The sequence below is a fragment of the Anabas testudineus genome, chromosome 8 (assembly GCF_900324465.2).
Source record: "Anabas testudineus chromosome 8, fAnaTes1.2, whole genome shotgun sequence".
Taxonomy (NCBI): Eukaryota; Metazoa; Chordata; class Actinopteri; order Anabantiformes; family Anabantidae; genus Anabas; species Anabas testudineus.
The window spans coordinates 4,107,033-4,128,282 of record NC_046617.1 but is presented as its reverse complement, the minus strand read 5'-3'; the positions used below and the strand labels follow the sequence as shown (position 1 = coordinate 4,128,282).

Genomic DNA, 21,250 nt, shown 5'->3' with positions numbered 1-21,250 from the left:
CTCCATCTCCTACACATGTCCAATATTGTAAACCTGCACCTCAGTACCAGACCAGACCCATTATCCATACTTTATCTCAGCATCAAATCTACCCCTGACCTGACTTATTGATGGAAAGCCCATGACTCAACCCGTGCCCAGTGTAATGTTAGTCCAGTTTTCACTGTCCTTTTTGCGGATTCAAGTCAGTAAAAGTGCATGAAAGCTAATGTTCTTGACCAGAAAAGTGGAAAAAAAAAGCTAAAACACACCATAAAGATAAGAGGAAGTGATCCACTGATGTAAGACTGGATAGTGTGTGCCGTGGCCTACCTCCAGTACCTCCAGTAGGGGTCCTTAGGCAAGACCTGCTTATGCTTACCCTGCCTACCCTTGTACCCTTGTCTCACTTGTAAGTCCCTTTGGATAAAAGCGTCTGCCAAATGACTAAAATGTAAATGTGAAAGTACTGATCATACATAGCTGCCTGGTTCTAACTTGCCAAAGTTAGAATTACTTAAGGACAAAGAGGTTAGCTAAATCGAGGACAGATTACTATCATCGCAGTTTACACACCAATGCCTGTTTGAGAGGCATTCACGTTTGGTTTTACCTTTAGAAATAGTGGCTTAGGGAATCTACAACTTTGTTGTAGTGAAGTCTTCTCATTCTCAGCCTTTGGTGAATTCAATGTAATCATAACTTATAGTATGAAAGGCCAAAGATGTGGAATTAACATCCAAAATGTAACAAACCCAAATCTTTTAGAGTTTAGTATGTGTGTGTGTTTGTGTGGGTGTGTGTGGTGCGTGTGTGTGTGTTCAATACTGCTCACATACTAGTTGTTAGGCATTATTATACGCCTACTTATGTGCTTTCATTTGCACAATATGAACATACATGCAATGGGGTGTACATTACATAGCTGTCTATGTGGAAATTATACCTACTTGTTGGACCTAATTGGTTGTGTATGTTGGGTTGTCAACAGTCAAAAAACTAACATGTCTAAACCAAAGGCTGTAGGGTTATCTTATAGGAAACACATGGTCCCACTGGATGACATCGGCAGTGCATCAATGTTTTCTATACATATGTTTTTTAACTCTCTCGGCATGTGTGCGTGTGTATACACTGATGATTGTGTCCTGTGTATGTATTTTTGCACATGCAATTTTATGCCTGTGTCCTGCAGTCTGCTCTCACACACGATTCTACATGTCTCTTTTACCCAGGACACTTGAGTTTCCAGGACTGTTTCGTGACTTCAGGGGTGTGGAACGTAGCCGAGCTGGTCCGCGTGTCACAGAGTAAGTTACGGCTAAAACTCCCACAGTCAAAGTCTACACAGACAACAACACTCCCAGCAACTTCCGAAATATAAACTTTGCTTCATAAAGTCAGACAATCCATACTCACACTTGGAAGGGAATTACATATACTGTACCCCTCATATACCAAGTGACACTTGAAGAATCAACTTTTATGTTATAAATTAATGTTTAGCAATCTAGTACACTCACAATGGCAATGTGAACCCAAATACAGAAATATTAATAGATAGTCACTAAAGCCATTAGGACACATTTTGTGAACACAATATTTTATCTAACTTGCCACAATATTTCAGATACATAATGTAGTTATTGCAAAATTTCTTTTATTGTTATAATGTTTGTGTTTGTGTGCACGTTTCTTAGCCCCAGTGGCTACCGCGACTGGCCCTAACTTCTCCCTGGCCGAGCTGGACAGCCCTGGCTACTACAACATCAACCAGGTGACCCTGGGACGGCGCTCCATCACATCCACCCCCTCCACCAGGTACATATGCGCACATAAAACACCCAAGGCTCAAAATGTAGTTTTTCGCATTCTAATATTCTTTATATCTTACTTCTCTAACCTTTCTGCTTAGCTTGCTCTGCTTTTTGATTGTTACATTTTTTTCTCTCTACTCCCCCTTCTTCACCACTAATCCTTCTCATTACCCCCTCATTTTCCCCACCAATCTGTCCGTCACACTGTCTGTGTTTGTCCTTTGTCTCTGCTCTTCCCCTTGCTCCCTCTGTCGTCCTCTCTCGCTCATTTTATGCTGCAGGACTGAAATGGAGCTTTATGCAAGTCTCCCACGGAGGTAGTTACACTCATTACAGAATATCTCACTTGATACTAATGTAACACAGATCCCTGAATCACACTTGCACAAAAGCCACACACACACATGCTATCACACAGATACGTACACATATTAAAACATTTTGGATTGCTGTACGTTCACAACCTCTTTCTTTTTTATTGGTCACAGATGTTTGAGCGTATAAGAATCTGCAAACACACAAAAATGTGTTCCAGCATCCCCATGCGCGCTTTCTCTGCTCGGTTTCTAGCGTGAGGCTGGAATAGATACAGTATGTTGAATAAATTCTGGCCTCATGTTTGTCTCGCTGTCTCCAGTTGTGCTGCTTTGTCCCCTCTGGCTAAAACATTATATGAAAACAAAACATTGAAGGGAAACCTTGACATTTTAAATGTCGTTACTACTAATTTCATGCAAACCCCTGCCAAACTCCAAGGGAAATAAACACTAGCATTTGTCCTCAAATGTCCCACAAATGCTATGCGTGCATTCAGTGGAGCCTCACATACACATGCTCACTGGTTTTAGTGCAAAACGTAGCCTATGATACAAGCAACACACTCTCTTTTCTCTCCTTTTTTTTCTCAGCTCCAACAAGCGCAAATCTATTGACGACAGTGAGATGGAGAGCCCGGTGGATGATGTCTTCTACTCAGGCCGTTCTCCGGCGGCTGGCAGCAGCTCTCAGTCCAGCGGTTGGCCTAATGATGTGGATGCAGGTAGTCCCGCTGCAACCTCCTCATAAGATTCTCCACACGTTCCAGATGCCTCTCCAGGAGCTGGTCCACGTCAACTCAGACATAAATACTTAACAGCTTTTAAAGATATTTTTAGAAAAAGAAGCAGCTCCACCAGTGTTTTTTGAACTGGCACTAGCTAGACTTCTAACCCCTGAAAACTTAAATCCTGTATAGTTGTCACTAACTTCAAAGACTAGACTACAAGTTGGGGAAACATATTTAGCCTAGATTGATACCACTCTCATGTATGGTGCATGCTCTGTTCAAGATAACTAAACCTTTAAAATGTACCTAAAATTAACCTGTGCTTTTTAAAGCTCACTAATTAACATATCTTCCTGGCTCCATAAATGCGCTAAGCTAACTGGTTGCTGGCTGTAGCTTTGTGTTTACTGTACAGACAAGAGAGAGAAATCCATTAATATATAACAAAAAGTTAGGCAAATAAATGGAAAAACCTAATGATTTTTTATTGATTAATAACAACAAACAGCAAAAAAAAAAATTAAGCTAATCTGTGTAATTAGCACTGTGTTGGTGTAAGACATCGTCAATAAAATGAAATACGTTTTCAGGGCCTTTAACTCAGACATTTACATGTGATAATTCAACACTAACTGGCTTGAGATGGACCAGAAGCCACTGCTCACATCCTTCCACCAACACATCCCTTTACCTCTGTGCTGTGCTGTGTCTGTTTCTCATCTTCTTCCATCCACACCTCCACTGATACCTCCTCAGAGCCCAGCCCCTTCAAGTAACACAGGACGGTCTGAGGTTGAGAGACGTCATCGTGCCTCAGCTTGGTTATAGCATCATTTCTGACATCCAGGCACCTGTAGGGCCAGTTCACCCAGAACACAAGATCACTAAACTCCCAGTGTCTTGGCTACTTTTGGTTTTGTAATTTCCACCCCTAAAAATTCCACTGCCACCTCAGTGTGTAAATATAAGATTTAAAAACTGTGTTTGTTTGTTTTTACAAAAATCTGCTCTTATGGCAGAATTCTCATTGACAAAATATTAACACCAAACCTTTTCTGCATGTTTACTAGGTGAAAGTGGATAAATGTGTTATTTTTGTTCTGGTTGAACTGACCCTTTCATCAGACCACAGCCCCAGTACAATGAACTACTCATTTGCATCATCTGAGTTGTCAGTGAAAAGAGTTTAAAACAAAAATATATTTATAGTTCTTACAGCACTAATGTTAGGCAGTTTCCAAATCCAGGATTGTGTGTGTCCCTTTGTGTGTATGTGTGTGTGTGTGTGTGTGTGTGTGTGTGTGTGTGTGTGTGTGTGTGCCACAGTGTCAAACCTACAAAAAACTAACAAAGCTAGCTTTAGTTTGTAATTTTCTGTCCATGTTCAGTTTTATTTTGTCCATTACACTTAAGCTCACTTTATATTAAGAAAATAATGGCAGGTTATCAGTGGTATACTTGTATATTCTTTACTGTACTTTAATTTAATTTACAGTAATACACTCATTATTACTAGGGATTTATTGAGAAGATTGCTAACACTCATGTCTGTGCAGTAAAAAGCAAGGTGATGGTTAGCTTAGCTCAGTACAAAGCTAAGCTAACCATCACAAAGATAGCTATTTCTTCCTGGAAGTGGGGTGAAACAATTAGCTTGAAATTATTATTAATTATATTATTATTTTTACACAATTAATACAACTTTAGACCTGTTGTTTAGATAGGTACACTTTATTTCTTTTTCTAAGCTTCTGGCTTTATAAACAGAAACATTTTGCACTCTCACACTATTGTTCACTCAAATTAAACAAACTCAATGTAGTGTATGAATGTAAATAGTGATCTTTTGAGGTTTCAATAGGCAAATTTTGTTACCACGCAGAACAAGGGGGTAGTTGTTTTTAATCTTTGTGCTAAGTTAACCATCTACTAACTGGTGCGTCGTATCTACATGATCCACAGTCATGAGAGTGGTATCAATTTTCTCATCAAACGTTCATGAGGAAAAAGAGTAACTTTTCCAGCCCCTAAACTGATGCTCCTATGCAACTAAACTGCAACTCGACTGGGTGTATTTTATCAATATATTCAGTATTAACACATGTAATTGTCAACATATGCTCGCTCTGTTAATACAAATACACTTTTCTTACCAAAATGTATTTGTGATTGCAGTTTAGTTGTAGTGAAAGTTAAAGTTTCCTTTTGATTACTCTTCTACTATCCAAATCATTCTGTGTGACTATTACACCAGAGCAGCACCAGTGTTACCACCCATTTAATTCTTTAATCATAATCATCACCCTTTGGCCTAAAGCACTTTAACCATCATAATATGTATCATGTCAAATGTATTAACACCAGGCTTTGTGTATGTCTCCTGGGTATGGTATTTGACTTCAGGCATTCTGGTAAATTGTTAAATTTTCATGTATTCTCCAGTTTCTAACTGTCACTCCCACTCACATGCTGCCATTTTAATACCGCCAGCAGTAATGATGTAACTACTTTATAGACACTTGCTGCACTCTATAACATTAAAATCCCCTATTACTCATTATTTAACCACCCCTGTTTCTCTCTCTCATTCTTTCCATCTCTTTCTCTGTCTGTCTTTTTCTCTTCTCTCCTCTTCCATTGTTAACTCTTCCCTTCTCCCCTGTTTGGCCTTTCAGTGCAGCACCATTTGGCCAGTGTGCAGGAGAGGAAGATTAAGCATGAGAGCGATGGAGTGCAGTTTCCTTACCATGGTTAGAACAACATTAAACATTATACTGTGTACATGTATACATGCTCTACTTCAGCTCACACCACCCTCAACCTGTGTACATCTCTCTCTGTCCTTTTATTCAAGTCTGTTTGCACTTCCTGTGAGCACCCTGAGCTGTTTCCATTCTTCTCTTCTCTTCTCTTCTCTTCTCTTCTCTTCTCTTCTCTTCTCTTCTCTTCTCTTCTCTTCTCTTCTCTTCTCTCCTTCTCTTCTTTTTTCTCCTCTTCTCTTCTCCTCCATCCTTCTCTTGTGTCTTGTTCTCTTGCTATGCTGCCGCTGGGTGGGGTTGTGTTTCCAACAGATGTCTGCTGTTGTCCATTGCGGGTTTACCAAAGCCTTTTGGTAGCCCAGTAGCTCCATAACATCCACCGCCTGTCTGCCTCAAATATGTTGTACATGTGCAAAAGAAATCAGACATCTAGGAGGATAAAGACATCTCCAGTGCATTAAACTCTCTGAATTACTCTTATGCTGATGTACACAACCTGACTATAATTTAATTGTGGACTTCTTTGCAAGAACATATCCAAAAACCACATTGTTGTGTGTTTCCAAGGTGGTGTGAATTTGTCAGCAACATTCAGTTACGTGTTTTGGGTGTAGTAGTTTTATTGTTGAAAGAGCGAGCAAGCGAGCGAGTGAGAGAGAGAGAAAGTGAGTGATGAAATGCATTAAAAAGGAGGGGAAAGGTGGCTGAATGAGGGTTTGTTGAGTAGTAGTGTTAGCCGCTTCATCCAGCCGGTTTGCTTAGACAGAACTGTTGAGAGGTATCCCACCTGCCGTAGGCGTGACGCAACAGTCTCTCAAAGACGCCGCAGGAAAAACAACATACGACCCAAACAAACACGACTAAAAGCACTCAGGTGTGTCATCAGTGCACAAGGCACCTTCTGTCTCCGAGACATGCTTACTCACTAACATGCACATTTGCAAATGGCATGCAGACGCACTCACACTAAACAAAATTTAAGCACGCACTTTCTCTGATTTACATACACACACACACAGACACACACACACACACACACACACACACTGCACACTCCCCAATCTGGAGGGGCGCAGCGTTCCGGTCCAGATGGCGCCTCCATGTGTCTACAGCGAAGGGAGCTACTGGGTTACAGCAGACATCTGTTCTGGTGATGGTGGTGATGGTGTTGGGAGTGAGAGATGAGGAGGGGAGAGGAGGGGCGGAGGACAGGAGGAGTGAAGGAGAGGGCCTCCGCCTCTGCCTGCTCTGGAGGTGATTCTCTACCTGAATGAAAAGCTCTGAGGCATAGCAGGTGATCATGTAATTCATCATTAAGTCTGCAGTCTCCTGCTCTGCTCTGCTCCGTTCTCTCCTTCTGCCTGCTTGCTCCTGCTGCTCAGCAGTGGGAAAACCTGCTATCAACTTTTCAGTAAGGGGGCGGGGAGGTTTCAAAGTATTTGTTGTATTGACAGAGAATTCCAGCTAATTATCTGGGCATAAAGCTGTCCTGTGTGTATGGGGTTGTGGTGCTGTTAAGGTGTCCTTGCCTGAAGCACAAAACCATAGCGTTTATGAGTGCTAATGATGTGTGAGGCAGCCAGTTACTGAGCAACGCAGCTCTGTTAATGTACATTGTTTCTTGCTTACCTGAATGGCGGCTATGTGAGCATTTTCTCTCCCTGTTGTGTGTGTGTGCGTGTGCTTGCGCACCAGTTTTGTGACAGTTAGGTTTGTGTGGTCGCCAGCTTGTTAGCATGGCAAGACTAGAGGGTCATAGGAGCAATTGGCTGCAAGTCTGCTCGTGCAGTGTGCCAGGAGCAGGACACAGAAATAATGTAGAACAAACAACCGCTGTGTGTGTATGTGTGGACTCTCGCACACAAGAATATACACACATGCACGCACACACACACAGATTAAGGGAGAGATCAGAGTAACTTCTGTTAGCTTTATCAGACAAAGCTTTCATTGGGCATCTGGGCCTCATTTGCTGCTCCACACTGAGAAGCCCCATAGTACCAGATATTTCAGCAAGATACCGACTAATTAGGGAATATCACAGAGACTAAAAACAATATGTATAATTTAAGACTGTTTCTACATAATAAGCTGGTTATAATTGGTTTTGGGATGTGGTGGCATGTAGTCATCCCTATATGTACCACAGAGGAACTGCAGCCAAACAGCGATGCATTGAAATCACATGTTGGGAATTAGTTTGTGTGTTGAGCCTTTGCCAGGTGAAATTATATATTTTATCCTTACACTCTATCACCCCCCACCCCCATATAAAATTGTAGAGCTGCCATAAATAATCTCTGCAGCTACTAGATAGTTTGCAGAGGTTTGCCTTAAATCGAAAATACTGTGTAAGAATAAGGAACAATTATCTCAGACAGCTACAGTATTAAAGAGCTGGGACACTTAGAGGTATTACATTATCAAAACAAAGAAAGTCCAACTTCAAAACAGAGATATGCTGTTTTTTTTTTCTTTTTCTGTCCCTGAAGTTTACATTTTCTATGATTAATAACATTTTTGTTAAACCCTCCTCTGTACTTTTTCTCCATCTCCTTCAGAGCAAGCACATTTACAAGTGTGTAAAAGTTTAACCACACCCTCAGACTGTGTTAGAGGCCTCTTACAATAAGTAGCATATTGAAAAAATACAACAGTAGAAGTGAGAATAAACATAGTTACACGTGACTATGTAGTGTGTGATGTGGGTGGTCTGTGGACATGGAGGAGACTAACTGACCACTGCTCATTGTAGCATGGACAGAGACGAAGTCATTTGCCTTTGACTTCCACTGAAAAGAGAGGGTCTGACAGAGCTTTAACAGTCACTAGAAGCATGTTTACGGCCCATAAAGAAACACATAACCCTATCACAGTTAATGTTAGTTTGTCAGCCCTAAATATGTTAAGCTCTCAAAACATTACAGCTGTCAAGGCTTGTGCTTTGCAGGGTAATATGTGTCATTCAGTATTTGGCTCTTATCTTGCTTCTTATACGTAGCACAGCAGCTGCTAACACAGACAGAAGGCTCAGTATGCAGTAGTTCTGCCTTTTACGTCATAGTTAAAGATGAGCCACAAGAGTCTGGACCGACCTTTCAAATCCAGACAGAAGCTAGTTCAGAAAAGAACAGAACAGAACAGAAAAGGGACGTTCTGTTGGAGAACATAATGTAGGGGACAGTGAAATCAGTGAGTTGTTGTTGCTTATATATTAACACATCCGCTTCTGTACTTTTACTTATTATTAATGAAATCCTTCTGATTTGTTTATAATTAGGTGAAATATCTGACTGAGTGTATCAGCACTGCAGTTAAAAATTTTACACTGAAGTAGGAGCTTTCCATATAATACTACATATAAAATTTGGTCATTGTTAAAACGTACTTCTTAAGGCAAGAAAAACTTTTAAAAACCCAATGAACTGGCTAAAATGCTTTTCTTGGCACTTCAGAGGTATGTGGTGTTTTCAGGACTGCAGTGATGCACAAGTGGACCACCTGCACAATAAATAAAATTGGTTGTGATATATAACCAAGCAAAATTACAAACACAGCATCGGTAGTAAAATATTAATGTGAGATGGATGGCAAGCATACACTACTGATGGTCTGCTAACTGCATCTTCATGAAACTTTTTACGACCTTCTTTTATTGTTGTTGGTTCTTCAGCTGCTCTTTTACTTTACTCTGTTTGGCCGAACACCGATTACCAGTGACACAATGTCACTGACGTTTTAGACTAGTTCTATGCACACAATATTATCCACAAATACTAAATAACCTATCCTTCTTTCTTTATTGTCTACGGGAGGAAGTTGGTATCATTTTGTATCATCTGATTGATTATTATGTTTGTGTGTAGCCTAATCTATTTTTTCTATAATTCTATAAGTAACATTTCTCTCACATGCTTACTATGCCTGCTCCTCCCTCCTACATGTGGAGTCACGTGATGTGCCGGTGCCCAGCTTTTTCTATACTTACCGGTGCCCACACGAGCACAGCTGCGCCCATGCTGCCTATGAGCGTTGTGGGTAAATAGTGACAAAACATTTCCCAGTGAAGCATTAAAAAAAGCTTTTCAGAAATCTGCTCTGTTAGACTTTATATGCTCAGCTCATAAAATCTATTTCCACATCTCTTTGGGCCATGTTGAAATTATCCACCTCTTTATTTGAATGTGTTTGTTTTATATGTGTGAATATTGTGTCGTTTAGTAGTTTATGGGGCTTTTGCTCGCCAAGGTTGTTTATCACTGTATTCTTTCAACCAAATCTAAAGCAAACACAACATGAGCTCAGTATGTTCCAGAGAAAAGTAATGAGGTCTATGTGTCCACGCTGATGTACTTTTCTAGACTTCTGCTTCCTCATTATTCCCTGTTTTATGGATTGTTCTTTACAGAGTTTTATTTCAGATTATATTCAACATTGTGGTTCCCGGCAGAGGTCAAATACACCATTTGGCGCTGTGTCTCAAACCCTGAAAGTCTAAATTGTGCCTTTGGATTACCATACATCAAAATAAATTCCCTCAGTGCCCACCACACAAGGCCTTGATCACAGAAGAAAACTTCTTTTATCTGTGGCTTTCACACTTTTGGCCATGTTTCTGGTCCGCTGGTGAGCTGGGCCTATACTTACTGTGCCCGTTTTTACCAAACTGAGGGATATTTCATGCAGCTCTCTAGCCTCAGCCGACATTTATAGACAGAGGGGGACACTTTAATATGTTTGCCTATGTGTGTCGGCCATGCAGTCAACACTCCTCTCCCGATTAACTCCTCCTATCTTTCGACAATCCCATCCAGCCTTTGCTGGCAGTTTGCCTGGTGCTTGCCACCCAGCCTAAACAGCTTGTGTGTGTGTGTGTGTGTGTGTGTGTGTGTGTGTGTGTGTGTGTGTGTGTGTGTGTGTGTGAGTAAGTGCAAGTCTTTATAAAATACTGTATGTCTTAAGGCGGTAACACAAAATACCTGACAGTCAGATATGCAGAAGGGCACTACATCAGAGGATCTGTTGATGTATGTTTTGGCGTGCTCTTCTGCTGCTTTATGTAGTCGCGTAGCTCATGCTGGCTTTTGCTTGAAAAACACAGTCTGCCCCAGATATAAGGCCGTGCTGGATCTCATTCATTCTAAAGAGGCATCCTGACAAGTGCAGTGAGTAGGCTGGTTGGCTTGTTTGACTGTTTAACATCTACATCAAAGCCTGCATCACACTCTAAGATCATTGTGGTTTTGGGATTACTTGTAGTCTGGATCTCAAAAAGGAGGCATCTTTGAACTGATTTCAGTGGTTTTTCAGTGTTGGCCTGTTAGTGAAAGCAGTGAGTAGGACTCCAGTGGTGACTATAGTTGGACCGCCATTGCATTTCCCAGCTCTCCTCTCTCCTGATACTGTGCCCCCTCCAAGCCTCCCCTTCACCCTTTTCTCCAGTCAGTCTCCCTTCACTCTGAACCCCTGCTGCTTCCAAACATGGCCTTTCACCGGACCCTGCCCCCAACCCCCCCTTCCCTCAATCTGACGGACATGGTACAGCCCGCTGACTGTACACAAACAATAATGGACAGACAGATTGTGAGAACCCATCTGTATGTTAAGCCAATCAACAAATCAATGAATGAATCAGTCGATCAATCCATTGATTTCAGTCGATCATAATCATTCGATACTTGTGATCAAATTTTAAAAATCTGATAATTTTTTCTTTTTTTTTTTTTTTTTTTTTTTTGAATAGAGTCGAAGTAAGAAAAGCAGCCATGTTTGATTAAAACCTCGTCTCTGTTCTGCCATTTTGTTGATCCCCTTTTTGCCAGGACTCTCACCGCCTGGTTCTCTTAAGAAGCCGGGGAAATTCGATTTCAGCGCCCTGTCCTCCCAGACGAGGTCCCCCCGCATGGCGTTCACCCACCACCCACTGCCAATGCTGGCGGGAGTGAGACCAGGTGAGATCAACCCAGCTCCAGATCCCTTCCTGATTGCCCCATCCCCAAACCCCACCCCTTCCTCTACCCCTCCTCACCATCTCCTCCTACCCCACCACCCCACCCCCCACTTCTTCAGGGCCCCACCCCTCCCCCAGTGGTTCAGAGGTGGGAGCATGTCTATGGAGGTGAGAATGGCTGGGAACTTTACGCTGGCAGGTAGCCTCTCTCCTCTGCCTGGTCTGACCTTGCAGGGTGCTGGTCATGCTGGTGATGGGGTCTGGGTGTGGTGCGTGGCTTTTCTGGGCCTGTCTCTTGGTAGATGTTTGGTGGTTGGCCATCTGTAGTCATCTCTCTTTTTCTTCTTAGACTGGAACAACCCCTCAGGTGGTTGTTGCCGCCTGTTCTATCCCATCTCTATATATGAGTCTTTCGTTTTAGCATCCTATTCCTCATGGTGGAAGGAACTGTGTTGAATCAAGTGTTGTTTCTCATTGACTCCAGGTTCATCTTGCCATGTTTCAAAACATCTGCTTTCAGAAAAAAGTTGAAAAAGTGGAAGTTTACTTATTTTCCTTTTTTTTTCTTATTATTTCACTTCTTTAAAAATTACTTTTAAAACAGCCAAAAATATATAAAATAATAATAAATAGACCTTCTGATGTTTTGAAGTGTTAATAAATGCTAACTAACCTCCGATGATAAAATGTGAGGTTAGATAAATAAAATAAATCAATCAAGAAAATGACCCTGATCAAAATTATATTAAGGCCTTCTGGTTAAGGCCTTAAAGGCTGCTCCTTTACTGCTTTCTGTATTAAAGCAGTAGACATAAATATTCCTAAATTAACTTGTGTTCAATGAAATTACTGTGTACCAAGTGATATTCCAGAAGGCGCACACTGTAGTATCTCAGTTACGGGTTCTTAGGGCCTCATCAACTGATTTCTCCAGGGTCACCAAGCAATCTGAGATAATTGTTTTTCTTTTACATTTACATTTCTTGTATTACTTCCAAATTCTTATCAACTGGCTCTTCTTTACAAGTGTGTAAATACATATATGTAAATGGAGGAAGACAGGCAAGGGCCAGGATGCAAGTATGAGTTGATGTTTGAACTAGTTGATCCTCCAGCAGAGTGGGGGGAAAAAAACTCATGATAACATCGCATATGAAACTCAAAAAGGATCCAACAAAAACTCATTACTCGCTTAACTTTATCACCATAGCACAGATCTTTTCTGGAAAGTGCACATTTGTGAATTCACCCAGTGAAGGAGCTCACTGTAGATAATTACCCATGTGCTGTAGTTGTGTAGCTGGGCTACATCAAAGGCCTTTTAAGCCACCGAGCAGATGTGAAGCAATGAGGTTGACCGCCATGTCATTAAACGCTCCTCCATGGTTGTTGACAGACCCTATGCCTCATGAGATGTAGCTACAATAAATCCAGTCTCCACACACACACAGTATGGTCACATTGTCATGTACACAATATTGTTGCTGTGCCCAGCAGTTGTGATTTATACAGTTGTGATTTGTTTCTTTTAACACTAACCCTAACAGTGAGCCTGCTGGAGCGGTTCCGACGCTGGCGTGAAAGTGCTCACCACATCCCCAGCTTTGTTGTTGTTCTGCGTGGAAGACAAGATCCAAGGGGATTTAGGGCTTGGAGAAGTAGGATTAAGGAGCATGTTGGTGCTAGCTGCTCGCAGTGGTGGTGGTGCAAGCGTGTTTGTGCCTCCTGCCACATGGAGTCACCTTTCTCCAGAGCAGTGATTTCCAACCACTGTAGGCCTGAACTCCTTTGTAAAAACAGAAATTATGATTTTGATAGCAAATATAAATATATATGTGCAGCTGTAACACTTTAACACTATATGTTTCAATTAAAAATGAATGGCACCAAATAGTTCAAATAATGAAATAAACAATGTATTAACAGTTTAAATAGACCCAATGAGTGACACCAACAAAAAGTAACTGCATCAGCTTTTATAAACGAGTAGTGTTAAATAACATCTGGTTTAAAATCAACTGGCATGAACACATCTGGACCACGATGGGAGGTGTTGATAAAGGGTTCACCTGGCAGAGGGTACATCAAACAAAAAAGGGCTGGGACCCACCGCCTGAAGGAGAGTACGAAGGGGGTGTTAGGGATTCCCTCTTGATCCCACCACCCCATCCCATCCCACCCCCAAACCCTAAGAGAGTTTGGCCTTCACCCAGTCCCTAATGGGATTAGTAGGGACTATAGGAGCAGTGAGACAGCTCCATTGGTGAGCAGGCAGCCTGGCATGGGAGCAAGGTGTTGCTGCGTTCAGAGGCATGGGCCCCTGTCGGGGGGTTATGCAGCAGGGTTGGAACTCTCATGTAGTACACACACAAATACACACACAATGTATAAGATGCAAGCACCAAAAGAGTGTTGGCAGCTCAGCATGGGCAGCTGGGGGGCCTGGATGGGATGGGTTGGGTGTCAGATTGGCACAGCCAAGAGGACAACAGACTCCTAATACAAATCAAGGAGATTTAGTAATGGATATACGTAGGTCTGACAGAGCTGGCTTTGTGTTCTCAACCAAATGCTCTCCTCTCTCACATAGATTCAGCTCTGTTGAGTACAAGTTCTTTTCTTGTATAGCAAGAAAAAAAGCAATGCTTGTTTTATAAGTGTATTAGCACAATGCTCATATATTTAGAATCTCCACACCTGTCTGTATCAATGTACACATATGCAGATGAAGCTTAGAAAAAAAAACCTTATCTGCATACAATGCAAACGTACAGAATAGCTCTGTTGTAGAAACAAAATGTGTCAAATAGAAAATGGCCCTGGTAGCTCAGTGGGTTGGTGCCACATAACCTCAACGTTCCCACTTCAAGTCAATCTGGGGGCCTTTGTCATAACCTCTTCTCATACCTTCTGTCTGCCTTTTGAATGTTCACAGGGAAATAAAGGCTAAAACACACACACAGTCTTTAAAATGGCTTTACAGCTAGAATGCCAAGTTGCATCGATGCCAATGAATCACACCCTCAAAACAGCACACAGGCGTGCAGGCATTAAGAGCTGCTAATTTAAGACAGTTCTCAATTATCTCTTTGTCCTTTCTCTTTTAGCTCTTTGGATCTGATTTCAAAATATAGCTTGTGTTTACTGAATGTGTGCACTTTCAGGTGTGTTAGTCTTTGTGATTGTGTGCATATCAGTAACTGGAATGATCAAAAAACATAATGAGCAATGCCCATAATAGCTGTTAACTTGAAATCAGATTTTCTTGGAAAAACATTTTAGAACTAGGTTTAAACTTGATTGCTCCCAGTTGTAATGTGATATTCTTCCTATCATTTACCAGTGATTTAATACATCTCTCCATCTGTAACAATGTGTCTTTCATCACTTCCTCTCGCTCTCTTGTGCTTTTCTCTGCATGCGTTCCTCTAATACGAGCGTCTTTGTTTGCAGGGAGTCCCCGTGCTTCAGCCTCGGCTCTGCATTTCCCATCTCCCTCCATCATCCAGCAGTCTAGCCCCTACTTCACCCACCCAACCATCCGCTACCACCACCATCCTGGACAGGACCCCCTGAAGGAATTTGTGCAGTTTGTCTGTGCTGATGGCTCAGGGCAGGCCGCTGGACAGGTAAGGTTTGCTATCAGAGAAGAGGAGCATTGTTAATATAAAAGATTTGCCTGTTATACCCAAACTGCATATGTGCCATTCTCTACAACTGCCATTAAGTAAATATTTCAGATTTTTAAAAGATTTCTGTTGCAGTAACTGGGTGAAGGTTGTGAAAGTTTCAATCAAATTATTATACATTCTTATAAAATAAGCAAAGAAAATCCATATTTATTAGATTTTTTCAAGCAACTACATATTTTTAGTTGAATTTAACATTTAAATAGTCAGTAGTGACACTGAAATACTTCTGAATTTATAGAACGGAAATATTTTACATAGGGCCATACTAATTTTATTCTAATTTATTTAAATTGATTTATTTTTTTATTTTATATTTTTTGCCTCAAATTTCATTGATGAACAGTGTGAATAGATGTGAATATTGAATGTTTAGACATTTCTATGTCTGAATTTGTAAATGTTCATCAAACTGTAATTGCAGGTACTTTAATGTACTGAATGTACTGAAAATGTTAAAGAAGGAAGTTCAAATCAGATAAAGTCATAAAATCCCAATAGCCCATTTCTGCTTCCATTTGTGTGCCTTTTTTTAAAGGTCACTCTTCAACTCACTTTAAGTCGACAGTGCATGCCAAAAGCTTATTTTATTAAAAATACACTCCACAGCACAAGTGAACACACTAGACATTTGTTTATGCAGCTGATCTTCAGATCTCTGTATTGTCTTGTCAATGTCATTTTGCCGTTTGCTGTTTCAGTCCCCCAACGTTTCCCTTCCTCCCCTTTTAATTTTTTGTTTTGCTCCACCCAACCCCTCAGAAGTTGAAACCATCAGCACGAGAGTGAATCAGTCATGACACACTTCAGTCAAGCATACCTGTCCTGTGTTGTGTCATGGTGTTTCTGTTTTCATCTCTAGACATTATGATTTTAGTTTGCAGTTTGGTTGTTTGGTGCTGGTATGGTATCAGTGGTGATGTTGTGCTTGTGTAGATGAGTAGTTTCCCATGGTTTTGAGTTCTTGCCATCTCCTGGATGAACCCAGTCAAATAATTTGCTCACTTCCTTCTTCCACACCTCCTCCACCCACCACGGACCACTCCTGTGGAACCTTTCACCTCCAGCTCCAGCTCCCACTCCTTATCAAACCCTGTGGTGATTATTATTTTTCACACTTCCGTAAAAGATGCCGTTCACATACATCATTGCTTTGGTTGTTGTTTCCCACCACCTCCTCTCCTTCCTTCCACCATTGCCTTCCCTCCCTCCGTCATGGATATTTTTTTGGACCTGGCCTCCCGAGCTGCGTCCTCTTTCTTTCATTCCGTGTCTGAGGATTGTCGCATGTCGCCCTCCTGACCCTATTTGTGTTGTCTGCAGCCAAACGGGAGCGGCCAGAGCAAAATGTCAGGCTCCTTCTTGCTGCCTCCACCTCCCCCAGTGGCCCGCCCAGTGCCCCTCCCTATGCCCGACTCTAAACCCAACAGCATGCCCCCTGACGGCGGACTCTCCTCGCCCGCATCTCCGTGTAAGTGACCCCGCAGAAACCGTTCTAAAAACCAAAGTAACAAAAAAAAAATCTGAAAATCCCCACCCTATCCAGTGAAAAGACCCCTGCCATTGTTCTTCCTCAACTTCGTGCCATCATTGTTCCTGTATATCCAACATCTCACCTCCCTTAAACCCTGGAAGGCTATGGAAGCCAGCACAGAGTACAATCTGTGGAGCTCAATACAGTAGACCACCAGAGGTTTGGTGAGAAATCTTTCATAATGGACTTATGTGGTGCTCATCAGGGTTCTGTATTAGGCCCCATAAGTTTGAGTGACTCTACATGTTGAACTTGTTCTGCGGTGTCTGGTGTGGAAGCTGTATCACCACTCCAGTTCTTCTCCTTCTAAATCCTTCTTCCTTACCCCCTTCTGGACTCATTAGCAAACTGTGTGAAAATCCTGAGAAGAATTTGATTAATCGATTCTAACTTGTGAAAGGCACAAATTTAGGGCAGTTAATTTTTGCGGACTCCAAAACAGGGCAGTGGAAAATAGGACACTGGTGGTTGATTATAGCTTATTGGGGTTTTTGTGTTTGTTTGTTTGTTTGTTTGGTGATTGTTAAGCAGAGTAGGGTTTTTAAGGTTAGTCTTGGGGTTTGTTTACAACTAATTTTAAATCCTCACCTCTGGTAGGAGGGGCACTGGATGGAGCACTTTTTTTGTTTCTAGATTACCCTCAAATTTAGTGTTTCCTTTTACCCCCAGTCAGCGTCTCAAAGTCTTCTATGTCTTATGTATGTTATTCCAATTTGTAGAAACACATGGAATTATCCTGTGTATATCCATATACATAAATCTCCAAATTCTCTTTCCCTCTGTCTCTGTCCTCTTTTTGTAATTTCTCACTCTTCTCACAGATAAGATCACACATGCACAAGTCTGCACACTGCATCTCTGAATCCCTCAGTGAGATTCAAATTCTGGAGTCCGTAGGGTACCTCAAACTGCCCTAAATTTGTCAGACTTTGATGCCAGTGGGTTTTAAAAGTCCCTGACATCCTTAATGTCAGGACTCTGGTGTGCTCAATCACTTCCAACTGAGTTTATCGACAGGGTTTAATTACTCAGGGAGATCTAAGTTTACTTACTGGATTTTGGCAGACTTCTCTGTGGAGTTGACCTTAATCATATAGCTTCTATCTGTTTTTATACAGATATTATATATATATATATATATATATATATATATATATATATATATATACCAGAGGATGTAAAAGCAATTGTTTGACACATAATAATGTGAAATACACTTATATGATACTACTGTAATGTAGTTATCAAGTCTATCAGTTAGCTTAGCTAAGAATAAAGAGTGGAAACAAGGGATAAGAGCTTACTTCGCTCTGTCTAAAGCTAACAAATTCTACTGCCACCACCTCTCTTTTACGTAAAATCTCATTTGTTTTAGCAAAATCAAACTGAAAATGATGACATGCTGTGGTTTTACAGGGTTTCATTTGTCTGACTATTTTATGACTGGGTGAAGCCACTTAATGGGTCTTTTTCTACATTACGTGAGGTTGAATGCATTAAACCAATTCAATTTCAGTCATTAACATTTGGATGATGAGCTAAAAATGCTATAAATAGGCAGTCATTATCTTCTAAAAGTCATTAGTGTCATTCTTTCTAACTATCAAGTAATGTGCATTTTCCAAAGTGTCTAACTATTATTTGAAGCCTGTACTGCAGGTTGTAGTAGAATTGTTTTTCTGTGCACCAATGTTTTTCTTTGTTGTTCTTCTGTTTCTGTAGCATACTCCACGCCAGGCACCACAGCTCCCAACAGGTTTGTCGGCATCGGATCACGGGACAACAACTTTCTGAACATCCCGCAGCAGACACAGGTACAACTATCTGTGTGTATTAAAACTGAAGGGGAAGCACGTCTGTTTTGACTGTGATTACTGGTCAAATTCAGGAAACTTATTAAGTGTGTGGATGTAGGCCAAAATATTTCTTATTCCCTCACTCCCTGAAACCTGCTGCTGAGTTTCCTCCACCTCTTACACCATCCCACAGCGCACCATCAGTGTGTGCATTTGTACATCTGTATTTTACTGTACGTGTGTGGTTTGCCATATGTGCTTAACCATTTCTTTGGCACATATGGAGCCTACCCTTCAGGCAGCAGGACTTCTCCCTTGCTGCCATTTCTTTTCCTCTCCTTGCCAAACCCCCTGCTTCTACTTCACTTCGTCTCTTTTTTAAGCTTTGTCATATTCCACTCTCCTCCCTCCCTCTTCTTCATTTTCTTCTCTCTGCTTTTTACTTTCTTACTATTTCACCTTCTTCGCTCCTTCCTTTCAGTGCTCTGTGCCTCGTTCATATGCCTCCTCCATTACCACCAGTACTTTTCTCATTAGTGTCCAACCACACCCGCCTGGAGCCAGCTCAGCTCTGCTTCTCGACACATGGAAACCATCTCAAACTGCTCTGCTGACCCCCTCTCCTGTTTCTTTGCCCTCCGTTCTCTCACTTTTCCTCCCTTTGCATTTACTCCATACTTCATACTGCCCCTGTGCTCAATATACTACACTTTTTTTTTCCATTGATCATTTTTTTCACTCCAGTATTTATCTCTTTGGCTCCACCACTTTTTACACTCTGTTTTGCATCATATTCACTTCCTAATGCCTTCCTTGTCACTAATGTGCCTTTGCACAAAATAACCTGCAACAAACACAAGTGTTTTTTTAGTTTGCCATTGTATTTTATTAATAATTTGATACAGTACATTGTCAAAGTATGCAGACACTTAATCATCATTCTCCCAAAACATGCAGCAGGGATTAATTCCCATTCAGAACATAATTGTCAGGTCAGGCACAGATTTTTGGGTAAGGAAATCTATCTTGGAGTCAATCAGCTCAAAGTTCTCAAAGGTTTTAGTTTAGGTTTAGGAGACCAGAAATCTGCCACTCAACTTATGCAACACTAAAGTGGAAAAACCTATTTCTTTATGCATCTGGCTTTGTGCCAGGGGGTTCTGTCAGGGTGAAACAGAAAATGATCTTCCCTAAACAGAAAGTTGGTTGCACACTGTTGACTGATATACATCACTGCACGCTGTAGCATTAATATTTCCCTTCACTAGAGTTAGGTAGCCTAGTCCAAAGTGAATAGTACATGCACAGTGGGATTTACATACTTTCAGCCATGTAGTGTCTTCATATGATTTATTTAAAGTACATTGATGCTCATTACTCAGTGGGCAATAATGTATGAAGTGTGGTTTTACTTTTCAGAACATACAGCAGTAATTATGTGCATGTGCCAGCCAAAGAAACAATTTATCCACCAAAATGATGATTGCTTACTAGGCCTACATGTCAGAACTGAGTGTGTGCTGATTAAGGGACAGCAGGAACAGTGCATGTCTCAAACCAACAACAGTGAGCTCTGTGTGCCCTCTAGTGGTAAATGATGGGTTCTACAACCAGGGGAGACAGGAAAGAAGATACCAATGGGGCAGGGAGAAGGGGAAATGGAGGGAAAAGTGCGACAGAGTTTCAGTCCATATAGAAGTCACGTCCTGGCCGTCTCGTTACCCCCGGCAACCAGACATGATGTCATAGACAGTTGATCTTGAATTTTGAGAAGGGGCTTCTCAAGAGGGGGTGCGGGTGGGAGGGAGCAGGAAAGAAAAGAGGGTGGTCACTGTCTGCTGCCAAGGATTTAGTAGGAGTGTTCACGGGAGATAGATTGTGTGTATGTGTGTGTTTTTGTAAGAGCATACACAGAAGGAGAGACTGGGAGAGTAACTAAAAGGGAGAAGTTACAATGCCCAAGGCCTCCTGGGCCAGTGCCCAGGGGAGTAGGGTAGCTGAGAAGGGCAGGAGGCAGAAGGAGGAGTATTCATGCGACCTGTTAGAGTCAAACAAAACAAAAGGCTGCTTCCCTGGAGGCTCGGAGTAGTTTCCAAGGCTTGATTTCTAGAATGTTGGCACATTAGCCCTCAATGCCAGATCCTGCAGGCCAAGCAGGCCAGCCAACAACAGTGACGGTGACCCATTTTTGCTCCCTGCTCACGCTGAGCGGGAGAAACCTAAAGATGGTGAAAGTGACAGGGAGCACCAGGCTGCTTACCCCTGCTGCTGTTTGGCCATTAGTAGCCCCTCACCCCACAGCCAAATTCAAGACATACTGTACCCAACTCCAGAAATGGACAGAACTGATGGTAATAACTGGGCTAATGGCCTACACGAATGTCCCTCACTGCATTTGTGGGAACCCCTTTTGACAAAGGTCAACAGTGTACAGACTCAGGCACAGTGGTCTCAGTAGTTCACATCTCTCGTATTGACTTAAGATGTATTTCCTTGTTACCACATTACAGCTTCATTAGAGTTCATCTGCTGTGTGGATTGCAGACCGCCCTTATGCTGAAATTTGTTAAATCATCAAGAACCCTAGAGGATAAATTGTGATAACTCTGGTGGATGTTTACTGTAACTTCTAAAAACTCCCTACATCGTCAGGCACAAATTCTAAATGTATTAAATACCTT

At 41.6% G+C, this 21,250-nt stretch overlaps 1 protein-coding gene across 11 annotated transcripts in view; it reads left to right on the top strand.

The window, feature by feature from the left end:
* nfixb (nuclear factor I/Xb) overlaps positions 1 to 21,250 on the top strand; it is a 121,379-nt gene that overhangs the window by 96,311 nt on the left and 3,818 nt on the right. For 5 of the 11 annotated variants that reach the window (XM_026358951.2, XM_026358969.1, XM_033326114.1 and 2 more), the window contains 7 exons: positions 1,215 to 1,289; positions 1,680 to 1,800; positions 2,705 to 2,835; positions 5,517 to 5,591; positions 11,423 to 11,551; positions 15,004 to 15,179; positions 18,496 to 18,587. In XM_026358951.2, the coding sequence (XP_026214736.1) occupies positions 1,215 to 1,289; positions 1,680 to 1,800; positions 2,705 to 2,835; positions 5,517 to 5,591; positions 11,423 to 11,551; positions 15,004 to 15,179; positions 18,496 to 18,567 (779 nt within the window). In that variant the 3' untranslated portion in view covers positions 18,568 to 18,587. Of the gene's footprint in view, positions 1 to 1,214; positions 1,290 to 1,679; positions 1,801 to 2,704; positions 2,836 to 5,516; positions 5,592 to 11,422; positions 11,552 to 15,003; positions 15,180 to 16,562; positions 16,711 to 18,495; positions 18,588 to 21,250 lie in introns of all 11 variants that reach the window. The other 6 variants (XM_026358996.2, XM_026358960.2, XM_033326115.1 and 3 more) reach the window with 4 other exon arrangements.